The 18,344-nt window shown below is 47.4% G+C and overlaps 2 protein-coding genes across 5 annotated transcripts in view; both read left to right on the top strand.

Moving 5' to 3' along the window:
- The window catches only part of slain2 (SLAIN motif family, member 2), a 17,055-nt gene extending 6,992 nt beyond the window's left edge, over nucleotides 1-10,063 (top strand). The window contains exons 3-10 of one of the 4 annotated variants that reach the window (XM_076045729.1): nucleotides 1,043-1,210; nucleotides 1,686-1,877; nucleotides 2,856-3,209; nucleotides 4,384-4,524; nucleotides 5,543-5,629; nucleotides 7,284-7,322; nucleotides 8,127-8,361; nucleotides 8,446-10,063. In XM_076045729.1, coding sequence (XP_075901844.1) covers nucleotides 1,043-1,210; nucleotides 1,686-1,877; nucleotides 2,856-3,209; nucleotides 4,384-4,524; nucleotides 5,543-5,629; nucleotides 7,284-7,322; nucleotides 8,127-8,361; nucleotides 8,446-8,512 — 1,283 coding nt within the window. In that variant the 3' untranslated portion in view covers nucleotides 8,513-10,063. The remainder of the gene's footprint in view (nucleotides 1-1,042; nucleotides 1,211-1,685; nucleotides 1,878-2,855; nucleotides 3,210-4,383; nucleotides 4,525-5,542; nucleotides 5,630-7,283; nucleotides 7,323-8,126; nucleotides 8,362-8,445) is intronic. The other 3 variants (XM_076045730.1, XM_076045731.1, XM_076045732.1) reach the window with 3 other exon arrangements.
- Nucleotides 10,064-14,185: 4,122 nt separating this feature from the next.
- On the top strand, nucleotides 14,186-17,107 carry slc10a4 (solute carrier family 10 member 4). Its single transcript, XM_076045725.1, has 3 exons — nucleotides 14,186-14,888; nucleotides 15,129-15,339; nucleotides 16,527-17,107. Exons 1-3 carry the CDS (start codon nucleotides 14,221-14,223, stop codon nucleotides 17,055-17,057), a joined length of 1,410 nt encoding a protein of 469 aa, XP_075901840.1. The 5' UTR covers nucleotides 14,186-14,220; the 3' UTR covers nucleotides 17,058-17,107.
- The last annotated feature ends 1,237 nt before the right edge of the window (nucleotides 17,108-18,344 follow it).

Here is an 18,344-nt window from a genome sequence, read left to right as displayed (position 1 = left end):
CTGGGAAATTTTGCTGAACAGTTTATTGTCCCAGAAGTTATTGTGATATACGGTAATATTATAATATCGCGCTGTATTGCAAGTACAGCCATTCATAAAAAGCAGAAACTGACTTTCATGGAAATTAAAATCTCAAGAAGTACATAAAATAGCAAAAAAATAAATAAAACCATTAGAATCCAAGGTTGTCAGATCACCCATCTGATCACCACTGTTGGTGTTATGACATGTAGTGTCTTGTTTTTGAGAAAACAAACCCTCCAATGCTGTTAAAGAGCTCCGCATTGCCGCCGTCCTTCACCGAAAGTCCGTTCAGACGTCCCATTGGCCGAGTGGATGTGATGTTTTCGATCCTAAATGATGCAGCAGGACAGAGTGGCGAGCTGGTGGGTGGGGGGGGGACGACCAGGGCGGAGGGAGCAGGTCGGCCTCAGCTGTGTAAACAGAGCAACCAGGAACAGGAAGGAGATCCAGAGACGTTGACCGCCCGGCAGTCTGATGATCCCGGGACTGAGAGTCAGTCTGTAAAACTGGGGCCTTCACATAGATTCCCATTGTTGCCTGCTGAATGGCGAGCATTGTGTGAGCGCCGGAACTCCATTAGTGGCGACTCTCAGCGTGCGTCTGGACAGACTGGAGCAGATTGTGTGTGTGTGTGTGTGTGTGTGTGTGTGTGTGTGTGTGTGTGTGTGTGTGTGTGTGTGTGTGTGTGTGTGTGTGCAGCGCTCGGAGAGTGTGGCATCGTGCGTAGAGTGACGGGGGGGGGGGGGGGGGGGGGGGTGTTGAAGGTCCCTGAGAAAAGTTCCTCCTTTCATTGCTCTTTTGCTTGACGCACATGCTACACATGCTAATCTCTTCAGCCGCCGCCCTTGTTCTCCACCTATAGCATAGAACCTATAGGTTCTTCTGTTTCCACACTTTCTAGATCTTCACCCCTAATGAGAGCTGATGACTGAGAGACCAAACAAAACAAACAAGATTGTCCTGATTTCACCCTCTGACCTCGACCCACCACTGACTGATGTCCCCCCCCCCCCTGCAGCCAACAAGCGCAGGAGCCTGTACGGGAGCCCCTACAGCCAGCAGGGCTACGGAAGTCCTTACAGCACAAACGCAGCCAACAGCCCCTACAGCAGCGGCTTCAACTCCCCCTCCTCCACCCCCAGCAGAGTGCCCATCGTCAGGCAGCAGCTCCTGCCCGGCAACACAGGTGAGGCAGGGATCCACAGGTCATTAGAAAGCATGACAAGAAATTCAATAGATTTTGTTAAAATTTCAAAACATGAACTTCGATTTGCAGAAGGCGTTACATATTTACGTACCCTTTACGTGTGTGTGTGTGTGTGTGTGTGTGTGTGTGTGTGTGTGTGTGTGTGTGTGTGTGTGTGTGTGTGTGTGTGTGTGTGTGTGTGTGTGTGTGTACGTATATTAGGGCTGTCAATCGAGAGAATCGACATAGTTAACTGCGATTAATGAGTTTCAATTGCATGTGTAAAATTCTGTTATTTTACATATCGTATCTGCAGTTGGACATGAATTTTGTCTAAAGTGACAGGAAAGAGCACGACATGAGATTCGCTGATAGCTGCAGGAACCCTGTGGGAGGATCAGCCTCCGTCCTGTGCATCACTGGTGCACTTGTGAAACTTCTCACAGGAAGTGTTTTTGTTTCTCCTCCTCGCCAGTTCACCAGCGAAACGCGGCCTCGGCGGCGGCGGCGGCAGCAGAGAGGAACCCCCCGGCAGTGAGCCCTCAGTCGTCGGTGGACAGCGAACTCAGCACCTCGGAGATGGACGAGGACTCGGTGGGCTCCTCCACCACCTACAAGCTCAACGACGTCACCGACGTCCAGATTCTCGCCCGCATGCAGGAAGAGAGTGCGTATATAGCATAATACAGCTCAGGCTCACTTTGAGTGACCTTTGACCCCTCTGAGTGTGTTCTAGACGTTGCGGTCCTTTGTTTTCTTTGATGGTACCGTCTCATTGTGTCAACGCTTTTGGAACCATAACAGGCCACTGAGCCGTGTTGCCTTCACTGTCCCCTCGTCTCTCCCAGTTTCTGTGACTGTTTCCCCTTTCGTTACTGTTGTCTTCTCCCGTTAAGTATGTTCTGTTATGTATGTTTTGCCCCCCTCCCTCCCTCTAATGTAAGCGTCTTTGGGCTTTGAAAAGCGCTAAAGAAGTCCAAGTTATTATCATTATTATTATTATTATTATTATTATTATTATTATTATTAATAATAATAATAATAATAATAATAATAATAATAATAATAATAATAATAATAATAATAATATTACAAGTGTGTGATGGGTGTTTTCAGCGTCCCGTCGTCATGCCTCCTCACATTTATCCACATTGTAAAGGTCCCATATTCTACCCATTGCACAATCACATTTCCCAGAGAACAGCAGCATCTTTAGCCCTCTGTTTACAGCCTCCTGCTAAATGCTTGATACTAAATGCTAGATTCCTGGTTTGGATGCTTCCATGTGAAAAAAAAAGAAAAGATGAACGCCAACAAAACCAACATCTTTAGCCCTTTGTTTACAGCCTCCTGCTAAGACTGATGCTTGCTTTGGATGCTTCCATATATTTGAAATGGGTTAAAAAAAAAACTTGTCTCTTGTGACTAATCTGGGAGAGTAACAAGTGCCCTTTGTGACATCATGAAGGGTCAATTGGAGCCTGTCAAAGAAATAAAAGATAAACTGTGGCAGGATGGAGACACTATAATATGGGACCTTTTTTTTAAGTACTAAGGAAACAGGAAGTTAGACAGAGTCTCGTGCACACACAAGAAGAGAGTGCACCTCGTTGGTGACCCTGAGTTTGCCCCCCCCCCCCTGCAGGTCTGCGGCAGGACTACGCGGCCACGGCTTCCCGCCGCAGCTCCGGATCCTCCTGCCACTCGCTCCGCCGCAGCAACTTCAGCGACCAGGAGCTGGACGCTCACAGCCTGGAGGACGAGGAGGAGGCGGTGCACCCGGCCTTCCACCTGGCCTCCTCCAGCCGCTACAGCCCCTCCCCCCGACACTCCCCCCGCGCCTCACCCCGCAACTCGCCGCGCTCCCGCTCGCCGGCCCGCTCCATGGAGTACGGCCACGGCCGCGGCTCGCCGCAGCCCATCACGCGGCTGCAGCAGCCGCGCCACTCGCTGCAGGGCCACGGCCACGACCTGCAGACCAACGTGGTGAAAAACGAAGGTGAGGCCGCCGTCGCTAAGGTCCCGTCCCCGTCCCCATTTCCTCTCCGTCTTTGTTTTTGAGTCTCACTTAAAAATGCAGTTTTGCTGCCTGGCCTTCACCTCGGAGTGACACCGTGCACACACACACACACACACACACACACACATACATACATATATATATATATATATATATATATATATATATATATATATATATATATATATATATATATATATGTATGTGTGTGTATATATATATATATGTATATATATATATATATATATATATATATACATATATATACATATATATACATATATATACATATATATACATATACATATATATATATATATATATATATATATATACATATATACATATATATATACATATACATATATATATATATATATATATATATATATATACATATACGTATATATATATATATATATATATATACATATACGTATATATATATATATATATATATATATATATACATATATATATATATATATATATATATATATATATATATATATATATGTATATGTATATATATATATATATATGTATATGTATATATATATATATATATATGTATATGTATATATATATATATATATATATGTATGTGTGTGTATATATATATATGTATGTGTGTGTATATATATATATATGTATGTGTGTATATATATATATGTATATGTATGTGTGTATATATATATATGTATATGTATGTGTGTATATATATATGTATGTGTGTGTATATATATATGTATATGTATGTGTGTGTGTATATATATATATATATATATATATATATATGTATGTGTGTATATATATATGTATATGTATGTGTGTATATATATATGTATATGTATATATATATATATATATATACATATATATACATATACATATACATATATATATACACACATATACATATATACTCCTCCTTTTTTGTCTGTTTTTTTTTTTGTTGTTGTTGTCTGTGTGTTTCTCTCCTCTTATTGATTGTACATGACCTTGGTCAGTCTTGGGCTGTTCTTTTGTCAAGTGCTTTAGAAATAAAGATGCTCTGTTTGTTTGAGAGAACTGAGACGGCACACGGTGGCGTGTTTGTGTACCTCACTCTCTGTTTCTCTGTTTCTCTCTCTCTGTCTCGTTGTTTGTGTAGAAAAGTTGCGCCGCAGTCTTCCCAACCTGACGCGCTCCTCCTCCGCGGCCCAGGGCCCCGAGCCGGTCAAGAACAGCCGCAGCTGCGAGTCCAACTTGCAGGTGCCCAACGGCTCCCCGCGACACCAGAGCCAGTCTGCAAGTAAGCGTCCACCCACTCGTGTTTCAAACCCATTTCATGCCAAATAACGCACAGAAGAAGCCTCGAGAGAACAAAGGTCCACAGTGCAACACTCAGGTGACTCCAGAACGTTTGTCCACAAACCTGCTGAAGGTTCAGGAACATTAAAGGCTGTGTGTTCTCTTTGTTTGCTGCCGTGCACGTGGGAATTCTCTTCCTTCTGGCTGACCCTTTAAAACACGCACGCGCGCGCACACACACACACATGCACTGGGCTGTTTCGGGGGGGAACTTCACCATCTTTGATGGTTTCCAGTCAGAAATTCTCTCCCGGCCACGACGCACCTTCTACTTTATTTTCTCTCATCGTCTGCGCACTATGTGCACTTCAGAGAGCGACTGCTGCTGCTGCTGCTGCTGCTGCTGCACACTGGGCAGCATGGCGACGATAACACAACACAACACAACAGTGGCGTTCCCAAGCCGCTCCCACTGCGGCGCTCCCACAGTGTTTCCCAGTGGCCGGCCGTGGTGATGACGTCGTCTCGCAATGGGAGATAAAGTTAATGGTTCTGTCCTTAATCCAGCCGCACTAATCCCTCAGTGTTAATGGAGCGGGACTGTGCACGGGGTCAAAGGTCAGGTTTCAGCACTTTAAACCTGCGCTTTGTGAGATGGGTCACGTGACAGCAGGTATTTTATCTGCTGCTGTTCTGCTGCTTCCTGGTCCAGCTGTGATGGGATCTTCTCGTCCGACCTTTGAACTTTGCACTCAGCATGTGAGACTCCTGAAGCTCAACTTCTGCCTCTCCGCATGTCTAACTGGTCTCCACTGGTCCGGCCGTGGTGGCCGCTGGGGCGACTGGCGGCTGAAAAAACGTGCCGCTTCTTCTCCCTGCCCCTGGAATGTAGCTGCACATTGCCCCCTAGTGGCCTCAAACTGCACCTCACCTCACCTTTCCGTGGCCTGGCCTCTTCCGCTGCTTCTGTTTGGGGGTGAAAGTGTGACTGTGGACGCTGACTTGTCCCTGTTTTGCAGCAGCGGCTCAGCACCCGAGATACTCGGCGGTGTCTCGCGCCTCCCCGAAACCTAAGCAGCCGCTCCAAAGTGCGACAGCGCTGCGAGGTAACGCCACCCCAGACTGTCGGGATGATCTCACAAGTCTGCAGCTTTATCACTCCGGCACGAGCCGCCCCAGTCACACGCAGGGATCTTGGTGATTTTCTACCTAGTTGCGTCGACAGTTAGGTGAAAAATATTCAGCTTGTAAAATGGTAGGCCAATTAAACAGTCAGCAGGTGATCAACTCATTGGGTCTGTCTATCAGAGCAGTTAGGCGAAGGCAAGTGATGTGGCCCAATCATTCATTGTCATTTATGGTTTGTTTGAACTGGTTTATCTGACAATGAAGCAGAAATTAGATGACAAAGGCTCGTTATTCCAACACTTACTATTCCAACAAGGGCTATCAACTCCAAACAATCACTCTTCCTTTAAAGTAGGAAATAAGGAATCATTTCATCAAAACTTAAGCAGACAACACATGAATCAGGTTCACCATAACAATGATATTGTGCGGCATCCGACACGAGGCCAACCAGCTGCTTTGTTGTCTGGGGCAGGGGTGTAACACTGGTGGGCTGAGCAAGTGGCAAGTAGTGGATGCAGGTAGAGGAAGGGGAAGGAAGAAGGTGCAAGGAGGAGGGGCTTTGCCACAGTTATGATTGGCCAAAAAACATTTTTTATCATCATTTTTATTTTTATTATTTTCATTCCTGCGCTTGCAGCAGCAAACCTGAATTGCCTAATAATCTGTAACAGTGAACTCAGCAGATGAACACTGATTTTTATTTATTTATTTATTTATTTATTTATTTATTTATTCAGTTTTTTCCAGATTGTGCAGCAACCTGGATGGGACAAAACAACAAATTCATTTTGATCAATAACAATTAAGATATTTTTGGGCTCATCAATGAACAAAGGAGAACGGTTTAGTGAGATTCCTTCTGTCTCTGTGTTTTTTCCATCCATGGATTTGGCTTGAAGGGACTCGTCTGCAGTGTAGATCCAACGGTTCGCTCCGGCTCGGGAATATTCAAACAGGGGGGTCGCGTTGCAACTCGGTGCGAGACAAAGTCACCTGACCGTCGCTCTCATGTCTGACTCCTCCCACTTTTCCGGACAATCCACAACGTTAACTGGCAGCGGTTGCGCACTGATCAGTCAGAGGTGCGTGTTGGGAGGTTTGTCGACGACGCGACGCGTCCCGGATCACATCTATTTTCTCTGCATTTCAGCAAAAACGTGTTTTAGCCCTAACAATATTTTCCTCAATTTTTCTGTTTATTTTCTGAAGACCCAAAACACAGTTCTTCTTCTCTGTGCGTGTCACCACAAAAAAAACAGACACTTGAAGATGAAAAGGTCCGGTGTTTAGCATTGCAAGTGAGCTCAGTGTGTTCCACTAAGGACGCAGCCAGTATGTGGTGCAACAACCCACCGACTCAACACCTTCAGTCAAACATCAGGGGATCAGCATTGGCTTTATTTAATTGTCAGCGGTGCTGGCGCACTGTGTTTGTGAGCCTCCCACTTGGCCAGATCATTTCTGGCTTGATCCTCAGCGTTCAGGTCCATGCACTGCACTGTGCCTAAAACCAGGTGAGAGGCGCCCTCTGCTGGTCGCTCCCGCTGCCCTCGTCCTCAGCTCCAGCTCCTCCCCGCCGCCCGCCACCTGTGAATTAAGTCTCTCTCTGTTGTCGTTGTCTCTGTCCAGTCCCGCTCTCCTGTTGCTTTGGAGAAGAAGGTGATTTCAGTGAGTATTTCACTGAGGGCTTCCTCTCTGTCGTGGTTGTGCTCCGCCGCCGTGGTCGTACCCCCCGCCCCCCTCGTGCTTTTTACTTGTGGACGTCGTCGTCGTCGTCGTCGTTGTCTTCTTTAATTGTACCATCTCCATCGTGTCAGCACCTCCTAGAACCATAACCGGCCGCTGAGTCGTGCTGCCTTCACTGTCCCCTCCGTCGTCTCTCCCAGTCTCCAGGCTGGAGGTTCAGTTTCTCATTCGTGGTGATTTGTGCTCCAAACTGAAACTTCATCCTCGTGCCTGTGTCTGATGGGTGTTTTCAGCGTCCCCGCCGTCATGCATCCCAGCATTTCTCCTCGTTCTGAAGGTCCCATATTCTACCCATTGCACCGTCACACTTCCCAAAGACAAACGGCATCTTTAGCCCTCTGTTTACAGCCTCCGGCTAAAACTGGTGCCTGGTTTGGAGGCTTCCGTGTATTTGGAACAGATTAGAAAAAAAAAAAGGCAGTCTCTAATGTCACTGATCTGGGAGAGTTACAGGTGCCCTTCGTGACAGCATGAAGGGTTGATTGGAGCCAGTCGAAGAAGTAAAAGATGAACTTTTTCCCATTGCTGTGGGTTCAGTGGCAGGATGGAGACTCAGAATGTTGTTAGAAAACAGTGAATGCAGCACAATATGGGACCTTTTTCTAAAGTACTAAAGAAACAGGAAGTTGGACAGAGTCAAAATATTAACTACTTCCTGTCATTCCCGTCTGATGCCCTGCTCCTCCTCCACCTCCTCCTCCTCCTCCTCCTCCTCCCTCTCTCCAGTTCCTTCGCCCAGTAAGATGCGGAGCCCCGCCACCCCGTCCCCGCTGGCGCTGCGTCAGCCCGTCAAGGCGGCGTCCAACCCCGGCTCGTCCAGCTCCACGCCGACCCGCTCGCTGGCTCCGCCCCGCAGCGGCCTGCCCCGCCCCAACGCCTCCTCAGCGGGCGGCGGCGGTGGCGGCGGCGGCGGCGGTGGGATCCCGCTGCCTCGCAGCAAACTGGCGCAGCCTGTACGCAGGTGAGCTCGCCGCCCACACGCTGCCCCCATGTGTCCCCCGGTGCACACTGCACCATGCTTGACTCTTTTCCTCCTCTTCCTCAGATCTCTTCCTGCTCCTCGGACCTACAGCGGCGGAGGCGGCGAGAACTGGAAGGAAGGTTGTTACTGAGGCGCACCAGCAGGGGGCTCTCCTCTCCAATCTATATCAACACACAAAAGGCAGACGTCACAACATGGCACTTTATCTACCAGGATACCTTTTTATTGCAAAGAGGAGAGAGAGACTTTGCCCCCTCCTCCTCCCTCCCCCAAATATATATCAGTTTTCTTTTCCTTAAATGAAAACAAGGAGATGAGGATGAGAGTGTTTGAGAGAAGGACCTCCCACCACCACCCTCTGCTCTGTGTGTCCGGCTGCGGCACACTCCACGCCAAAGAAGCAGAGCCCCACTCCAGCTGGGCCAGCAGGGGGCGCACCACCTGCCTTGGTTTGACTGCATCCCTCCTTTGTGCTCCCGCCTCCCTCAGGTTCAGTCTTCTGTCTTCTGCATCTCTCTCTCTCTCTCTCTCTCTCTCTCTCTCTCTCTCTCTCTCTCTCTCTCTCTCTCTCTCTCTCTCTCTGCGGCGACGGCGCCGCACCAGAGGAAAGTGTCCCGTAACGTGCATGTCTTGCAACAGTGAAAAAGCACCTGTGCGTGGGGTCGTGAGGTTGATCAAATGTTTTATCCCCCCCAGGCCCCTCCATCCCCTACCCCTGCTACCCCCCCCCCCTCCTGTAAACTCAGCTAGAATGTATGCACAAAGTTTGTTTTGGAAAATTATTTATTCAAAAGAAATATTTAAGAAATGTATTTCCAGACATCCATATCAGTATTTTTTTTTTCTTTTGAGGATTTCAATTGTTTATATAATTTAAGATTAGTTTCAACCTCAATTCTGAGCTAATTCTCCAAAGCCTTTTGTTACGTTCAGTGTCAAATTGCGACTCTTTTTGCCAGCTTTAGGATCCTTTTAAAGTGCAAAAGACAAGATTTAAAAAAAAAAAAAGAAAAGATTCTCCCCATCCCGTTCAGAAAAAGGAAAACATGGTAAAACTGCTTCTTGAGACTTCCTTCAGGATTTATGTGCGCATCTAATTCATGGATAAGAAGTGGATAAAATTGTCTTGAAGAAGAAGAAGAGGATGTTCTGCTGGCTTTTACCTCGTGTTCTGAGTCTGATGGTGTGCCAGTGTCATTGGTGTGGTGGACATTACAAAACTAGTGCCTATAATTTAAGGTTTGACTTGAGTTAAAACATTTTTCTTTTCTTTGTCCGTTATGTTTGTCTTTTTTTTTGGTGCCAATTTCTGATTTTGCCAATATCATTATTTGCCAGGTTTTGCGTATCTGCTCGCTTGATTTGCTTTGCCTGTATTTTCTTTTTTTTTTGTAATTAAATAAAAAAAACATTTATTATTGCTTTAAAAGATGTTCAAAGAAATGCGCCTTCATATTTATAAATGATTACTCCTTTGTGTAAATGAATCTATTTATTAAGGAGAGAGGTGCCTGTGGCAGAGCGCGGCGTCAGTGGGAAGCTACAACGAATGTTCCAAAAAAGACAGAGCACACCTTTTGTGTGGAAAAACATTTTGTTATTGAACTTTTTTTTACATCCACAAACATGACATTCGGTTTCCCTGTGGTGAGTCACATTTCAAATAAAAGCTTAACGTCAATCTCCCCCTTTGTGAGATTTCTTTTGGGGTTTGAAGACAAAACTTTACCAGTTTTTGTATTTTCTGAAAACTCAATTATAATTTCTTTTGTTTTAATGATGCAAACCGAACTGAAAATGTTCTATTTTTTTGTGCGTGTTCCTCAAAGTTGAACAGTGCTGCCGGAATGAGAAATGTTTTGAGGAGAAGATCCAGAAAGGAAGATGTCAGTGCAGCAGCATAAAATAGTTTTAGAAAAGTTCTAGTGAAAGTTCTTTCATACGACAGTCTGGCTTGACTTTAGACTGTAGAGGTACATCAGAACCTCAATCAAGCAGAGATAGAAAAAAATCTCAACCAGTAATAGAACCCAGGTCTCCCGCACTACAGGCTGCAGAATAACACAATGAGCCATCCTGTCAGCAGCAAAGTAGAGGGTCTAGACCAGGCATGGGCAAACTACGGCCCGGGGGCCAAATGCGGCCCGTTGAACTCTCTAATCCGGCCCGCCGAATTTGAAGAAATTATAATAATGAGTAAGTTATAAAAATATCTGTATTTCATCAATGTTTTCAGTGTTTTAAGAGTCATATCAATAAAGAGCTAAATAGGGTGGGGCTTCTAAGACAGTTATTTTGTTGTAAGGCTACATATCCCATGATAGATTTTATTCTCCTATGAGGTGGGTCATTAAAAGACTCCATCAATCTGCTGCTGCTCCGTCCCCTCTATCAAACTTTAGGACCCACTGTGGCACCACTGCTCATCCTAGGTGCGGAAGAAATTGATGTCAATAGCATGACCACCACGCTGAACACAATCATCACCGAAACAGCCACTGAGATCCTTGGCAAACTCCGCCCAAAGAAGAAACCTTGGGTCACAAATGAACTTCTGGACTTATGTGACAAGCGGAGAGCCCTAAAGAAGAGTAAGAACTCACCTGAAGGATCTGATGCTTATAGAGAAATCAACAAGAGCATCAAGAAAGGCATGCAGTCAGCAAAACAGAACTGGATTGAGGGAAAGTGCCACGAAATGGAGAGCAGCCTGAATGCCAACAACAACACCAAGAAGGCATTTCAAACTGTTAAAGAGCTAACGAGAGCAAAACAGACCAGAGTCGCTGTAATAGAGAGCAAGACCGGCGAATGCCTCGCGGAAGAACAGAAGATCTTGGACAGGTGGACAGAATACTGCTCTGAGCTCTACAACCACACGGCAAGTGGAGATCCAACAGTCCTGACATGTCCTCAATCCACGGAGGAGGATGAAAATATCCCCATCCTCAGTGAAGAAGTTGAGGCAGCAGTCCGACTACTGAAAAAAGGAAAAGCAGCCGGAGTGGACAACATCCCAGCAGAGCTCATGCAAGCAGGGGGAGAATCCATGATCGACACCCTCACCATCCTGTGCAACAAAATCTGGCAGAGTGGTGAATGGCCTACATCATGGACCCAGTCACTCATCATCACACTTCCGAAAAAAGGCAATCTTCAGCTGTGCCAAAACTATCGCACAATCAGTCTTATTAGCCATCCCGGCAAAGGCCTGCTGAAGATACTACTAAATAGGTTAAAACCTCAAGCTGAAATGATTATAGCTGAAGAACATGCTGGATTTAGGGCAGGGCGGAGCACCACAATCAGATATTCAACCTGAGGATTATCTGTGAGAGATACCTGCAGCATCAACAACACCTTTACCACGTGTTCATGGACTTCAAGAAAGCCTTTGATCGGGTATGGCATGCTGCACTGTGGGCGACCATGAGGAATTATAACATCACCCCTAACCTTGTCAGAGTCATTCAACACCTGTACAATAAAGCTACCAGCGCAGTTCTATGCAACGGAGCTATTGGAGACTGGTTCAGAACAACAAGTGGAGTGCGCCAAAGATGTCTTCTCTCTCTCATCCCCTTCAACATCTTTCTGGAGCGTATCATGGCGGATGCCCTGGCAGACCACGAAGGAACTGTCAGCATAGGAGGCAGACCAATCACCAACCCCCGTTTTGCGGATGACATTGATGGGCTAGCTGGGGATGAAAAAGAACTTTCCAGCTTAGTTGAGGTGCTTGACACCACCTCCCGAGCCTATGGAATGGAAATCCATTCTGAGAAAACAAAAATGATGACCAACAACAACAATGGCATCCGCTCAGACATCAAAGTCAATGGACAGGCTCTGGACACAGTGTCCAGCTTCAAATATCTCGGAGCATATTGTGTCCGACGAAGGATCCAAACGGGAAGTCCTTGCCAGGATTGCTCAAACAACTGCTGCACTGGCAAAACTCAAGCCCATATGGAAGGACAAAAACATCAGTCTTGCATCAAAGGTGAGACTACTGCGCTCACTGGTCATATCAATCTTCCTATATGCTTGTGAAACCTGGACCCTTACAGCAGAGCTACAGAAGAGAATACAGAGCATGGAGATGAGATGCTACAGAAGACTCATGGGTATCTCCTACACTCAACATGTCACAAACGAGGAAGTTCGGCAAAAGATCAGCCAAGCCATCGGCCCACATGATGACCTGCTCTGGCAGACTGCTGAACGGAAGCTGTCGCTTGGTGTTGTGCCCAAAGGGTGCAATGCTGCTTAAGCTTTGTGGCAGGTCCGGCCACCTGCGAAGGAGCCAGCTCATCTCCCTGCTTTCTCTTATTTTACTCCACATTCCTCATTTATTTGTTGGTATATTTTTAAATATGAAAAACATTTTTAAAAGAATAAACCGAGGCACTCGAGGAGATTGAAATATATATATATATAAAGCATTCATTAGATCATGGCTTTATAGTTAAAAAATGCCAGCATGTTTCAGCAATGTAGGCCTTCTTCAAGGCAGATAACATAACTATATCAACTGCAAATTTTATTCTGATGTGTTTTAACTTTTTTAACCATTTCTTTTTATGTGTATTCGAGAACTTCGAAAAGCGCTCTACAAATAAAATGTATTCTTTTTCTTATTCTTATTATGAGACGAGGCAGGATGCCATGCTGGTACATTCAGGCCTTAAACTTCCCAGGAAGCCCAGACCTGTCCACAGCCAATAGTCATGTGTCGAGGTCATCAAGTGGTGGTGCCTCAAGTGTCCCTAAGGTTCCTAGTGAAGAGATCGCCTGGCTCATGCGGGCACTGATGTGGCGGTTACCGTGAGATTGTGCACGAATGCTCTAATCGGGGGTTTGAGGGGTGCCAGACTCGGACAAAGGACCTCTGCACTCACCTTCCGCCGACTTCACAAGTACATTCATGGCCAATGCAAACAGGGACACATTGTGCAGCCAGTGACGATGCCCTTCTCTAGACGATGCCACCCCAATCACATGGCCACGATTATCTACATTTGAAAGTATTCTTATTTTAAACAACTCCAGATGCGAGTGCTGCTGTGGGGGGCCCTGGCATGGACAAGGTAGGAAACCCTGTTTTATTCAACTGTGAATACTGTAGTTTCACTAATCAGCCACTAGAGGGAACTGACGGATAAAAGTGGAAAGCAAGGGCAGCGGGTGTAACTGGAACACAAAAGCAACGAGTGTTCGAGTGCGTGTGGGTGACGATGACGTCATAAAAGTGAACAGAGCCACTATTTGAACAAAGCAACAAAACAAAAAAAAATCTAATTCGACGTACTTGTGATGATGGATGATGAGGTGCCCACATCGCCCCCTGGTGCTCATCCTGCATCCTGCCTGCCACCCGGGCAGGATTTTCCGTCCGTCGGTCAGAAACGGCCCGGTTCTTCCGTCACCAGGCGTCTTCAGGTGTGTGTGGCTTCGCTCTGCGGCCTCACACACTGTTGTGTGTTCAGGGAGTCCTGCGAAGACACAAAACTCTCCTAAACACGCGTGTTTTAAAGACGTTCCGCAAATCCCCTCCAAAAAAACTAATGCCGACTGCAAACAGAGGGCTAAATACGGCTGCTTTCTGGACGCCAATTGAATTTGGGTGGATAATTAATAGGACATCTATGCCGGCGCCACCCTTTTAACCCTCATAAGCAGTAGCCAGGACTTTATTGATTGGTCCTTCCACTCACGCGGATGCTCCGGACCGTGCGCAGACCAAACACCCCTCCTCCCTCCTCCTCCTCCCTTCCTCCCTCCGTCTCTCTCTCTCCTCTTCCTCCTCCAGCCGTGCGGTGGGGGGAGGGAGAGCCAATGGGTGACACCAGTGTGACTGATAGCGTCGACCATCATCACCATGGTTCCAGCACAGCCTCCGACCACAGGATCCCTCGGCGCTGCCCCAGTAGTGACGGCGCGCCGCTAGGGGACTCATCTTTACGCACAAGCGTCCCGTCCTCCTCCTTCTCCTCCTCCTCTTCCTCCTGTTGCGCCATGGACAACTCCAGCCTGCCGGGCGGCGACGCGCAAAGTGCCGCTTTCAACTTTCCGGATGCCGTGAAACAAGTCGCCGACGCGGTGTTCCTCAGTGGAGGTGGCGGCGGCGGACTGGGCTCTGCGGGCGGGGTGGAGCTCCTGGTGGTGCCGCCGACCGAGACCCCCCACCTGATGCCCGCCTTCTGGGACTCCCCGCTCAGCCACGGGATCAACGTGTTCGTGGGACTGGTGCTGTGCTTCACCATGCTGGGGCTCGGCTGCACGGTGGACGTGAGCCAGCTGGGCGAGCACGTCCGCAGGCCCATCGGGGTGCTGCTGGCGCTGGTGTGCCAGTTCGTCATCATGCCGCTGGTGGCCTTCCTGCTGGCTCTCACCTTCTCCCTGGACGACGTGGCCGCCATGGCCGTGCTGCTGTGCGGCTGCTGCCCCGGAGGGAACCTGTCCAACATCTTGTCGCTGTTGGCGCACGGAGAGATGAATCTCAGGTATGTAATGAGATATAAAAAACACACGCAGTTTTTGAGCGCGTAAAGGCGCACAAATTACGCGCGAGGTTGCACCAAAAAGTAGAGATGATAGGAACTTTACGCGCTACTCTCTCCCCATTGCTGTTCGTCCTTCTCGGGAATTTTAAACTAACTTTAATCAAACTGTAATACAACGCAACGACCCCTCCTCCCCTTCTCTCCCCCTTCTTTCTTTCTTTCTTTCTTTCTGCTCCCCAGCATCATCATGACCATCTCCTCCACCTTGCTGGCGCTCGTGCTCATGCCGCTGTGTCTGTGGATCTACAGCCGGGCTTGGATCAACACGCCCGTGGTCAACCTCATGCCGTTCGGGGCCATCATCCTCACCCTGTGCAGCACCCTCATCCCCATCGGGCTGGGAGTGATGCTCAGGTACCGCCACACGCGCGTGGCCGACATGGTGTTAAAGGTAAACTGAGAGAATTGTGTTGTTTCGTGCGGCAAAACTGTTGCAAGCGTCATTGTTCAGTGTCGTGTAAACCCAGACTGCGCTGGCTCGAGGCGCGCCTTTGCGCCGAAAAAAAAAAGAAGAAAAAAAATCGCACTGCGTAAATTTTCCTTTGGCTTCTCCGGATGACCTGGAGCGAGTTGTGACGTCAGAGGCGCGGTGTCAGGAAGAGCCCCTCCCTCCCACTTCTGATAAAAGCCACTCATAAGGCAGAGAGCCATCACTTACAGTGGACAGGGACGGCAGCAGGCAGCGAGCGGAGATGGATGACGTAGATAACAGACAAATGGAATTTAGTTCCAATCCAATTGTCGTCATTTAAAAGGCGCAGTTCAAAAAAGAAAAAAAAAAAAACACCAGGGTTGCCAAAGCTCAACTCACAGGAATAAATTAGATACCCGTGGCATACAATATAAAAGGAGGTGACGCAGCTACTTAACCTGGTGTGAAAGATGTTTCCTAAATCCTCCAGATCGATCTCACGTCCTCTGCTGGAGCCCAGAGCAAAAGGGACGCAGAAGCTGAAAGACTGGGGGGGGGAACTCCAGATTTTGTTGTTGTTGTTTATAGTCAGTTGAGGAAGGTTACAACAGCTCACAGCCTCCTATTGGTGCGATGCCTGCACAGAAGAATTGTCCATCACTGCCGGCCAGTTTGGTTTCAAAAGTTGACCGAGGTGCCGTCACGTCAGTTGTGAAGCAAACACGTTTTGTACCTGCACACGTGCAGATGGTCTTTTAGGTTTTGAAGGGCCGCCGTAAGTGGTTGCAAGTATGTTTGCAGTTAAAAAAAAAACAAACCAACCTTTTCTTTGATGTTAAAATGCCAACAGGTTCTGTTGCTGCTACTGCAGAAACCATGCTAGTCTCTTTGGCGGCAGACTCACAGTTAAAAAAAAGTTACTTCCTTTTTTCCCTTAAAATTAAAACGGGATGTGGTTTTTAAGGACAGCCGTAAGTGGTTGCAAGTATGTTTGCGGTTAAAAAAATAAAAAAATAAAAAAACTAAAAGTAAAGTTATAAAGTTATTTAATCTCATGCAACTTCAAGACTAACTGAAAACGCTCAATTACGCTGGAATAATGAATGAGCGAGACGTCAAAATATCGGTCAAGGTCACCCGAGTTCCTCCTGGTCTGGTCTCCGCAGGCGTCCCTGTGGTCTCTGCTCGTCACCCTGGTGCTGCTCTTCATCCTCACCGGCGCCATGCTGGGCCCGGACCTCCTGTCCACCATCCCGCCCTCCGTCTACGTGGTGGCCGTGCTGATGCCGGCGTGCGGCTACGCAGCGGGCTACGGGCTGGCCGTGCTCTTCAGCCTGCCGCCCAACAGCTGCAGGGCCGTCTCGCTGGAGACGGGGTGCCAGAACGTGCAGCTGTGCACGGCCATCCTGAAGCTGGCCTTCCCGCCGCAGCTGATGGGAGGCATGTACATGTTCCCGCTGCTCTACGCCCTGTTCCAGGCGGCCGAGGCCGGCGTCTTCATCCTGGCCTACAGGACGTACAGGAAGGAGGTGCTGCACAAACCGGAGCCGATGCACGGTGGCGGCGGCGGCGACACGGACATAACGTACCAGCGCTTCGAGGACGAGGACTTTGACTCGTCGTACGGCGCCGTGACAGTGAGCGACGGCAACACCATCATGCTGGACCCCTGTCCTCCCGACCACACGCCGGTTTGACGTGCAAAATGCGAAAAGAAAAGAAAAAGACTATGCAAGAATTTAAGAAAGGAGAATGTTTATCCCTGGATGGCAGGTTCTTTGTGTCTTCAATCATTCAATCTTGAAAAAAAAAAAATGTATAGAAGAGAAAGTTTTTCAATCATCGCTGCTCCCTTTAAAGGCCCCGTGTGGAACATTTACAAGCATCGATCAGCATACAACAAGAGAAAAAAAAAAACAATTGTGCTTTCATACACAAACTGTAAACATTTATATTTACGTAGAGAGCAGATCTACCTTCAAATGCACCACCGGGGTTAGGGTTACAGTAGAGCCAGAGGATAGATCTGCTTTGGGATTGGTGACCTCTCCTGGAGAGAGCACTTTGCAGATCGCAGACAAATTTTTAGCAAATTGACAAAAACAGATAATAAAAAAACAGATAATGGAAGCTGCCAGTTTGCAATTTATCAGTGGTGTTATTAAGGCGGCCACAACGGCGGCATAAAAACAGACGCTCGTTAGCCAGCCAGTGCCGTTCTGGCCACCAGATGCTACTAAACTCCACACGCTGGGCCTTTAAATCGTAGCCAAGTCGTCAAGGCATTGGTCGGCTAAACTCCCATCTGTGAAAGTAAAAGCCATACATCGCCTGTTCTAAGCCACTTTCTAATTTGTACCAGTGTGAAAAAAGTGAGTAAAGAGGGGAGGGGGGCTTGGGGGGGGTGTCAGTCAACGTGTCTAAAATCATGCTTGTCGTTTGTGCCAATCACTGTTGCTTCACTACAGCAGCCTGAACCAACTGTACAGTGTGTGTGTATTATCACCTAGGGGTGTGTGTGTGTGTGTGTGTGTGTGTATGTGTGTGTGTGTGTGTAGGAAATAAAAAGAGAATGAACACAAAAGCAAGAGTTTTTTTTTTCAAGTTTCCATTTCGAGAATAAAGTCGAAATCTCAAGAATAACACGGGCGTAAAAAAGACGACATTTCGTGAATAAAATCGAAATTATAACGGCTGAAACCATCAATGCAGCCACTGATGGCAATGCAGTATGGCTTTAGTTTGTCGTAGCCATCCATGTGCCAGAGTGCGTTGCGTCCTTGGCTTCTGTAATGCCGGTGCCTCAGACGCCGGGCTCGTCTGCGCTCCACACCTTCAGGTTCTTATTGTATATTGCGATAAAACATAGCCTCGCTGTATAACATCGATATCCTTGCATCTGCCCATTTCCAGCTATCTCGTTCTGCATGAAGGCAGCAGACGTAAAGTTCGACGTCGTTTCAATGTCCTAATACTTGCTACCA

This window comes from Nelusetta ayraudi, unplaced genomic scaffold, assembly GCF_046127955.1.
Source record: "Nelusetta ayraudi isolate G7.1 ecotype Tasmania unplaced genomic scaffold, CSIRO-AGI_Nayr_v1 ptg000084l, whole genome shotgun sequence".
Taxonomy (NCBI): Eukaryota; Metazoa; Chordata; class Actinopteri; order Tetraodontiformes; family Monacanthidae; genus Nelusetta; species Nelusetta ayraudi.
Note: the sequence above shows the minus strand (reverse complement) of the source record. Positions and strands in the feature narration are given on the sequence as shown.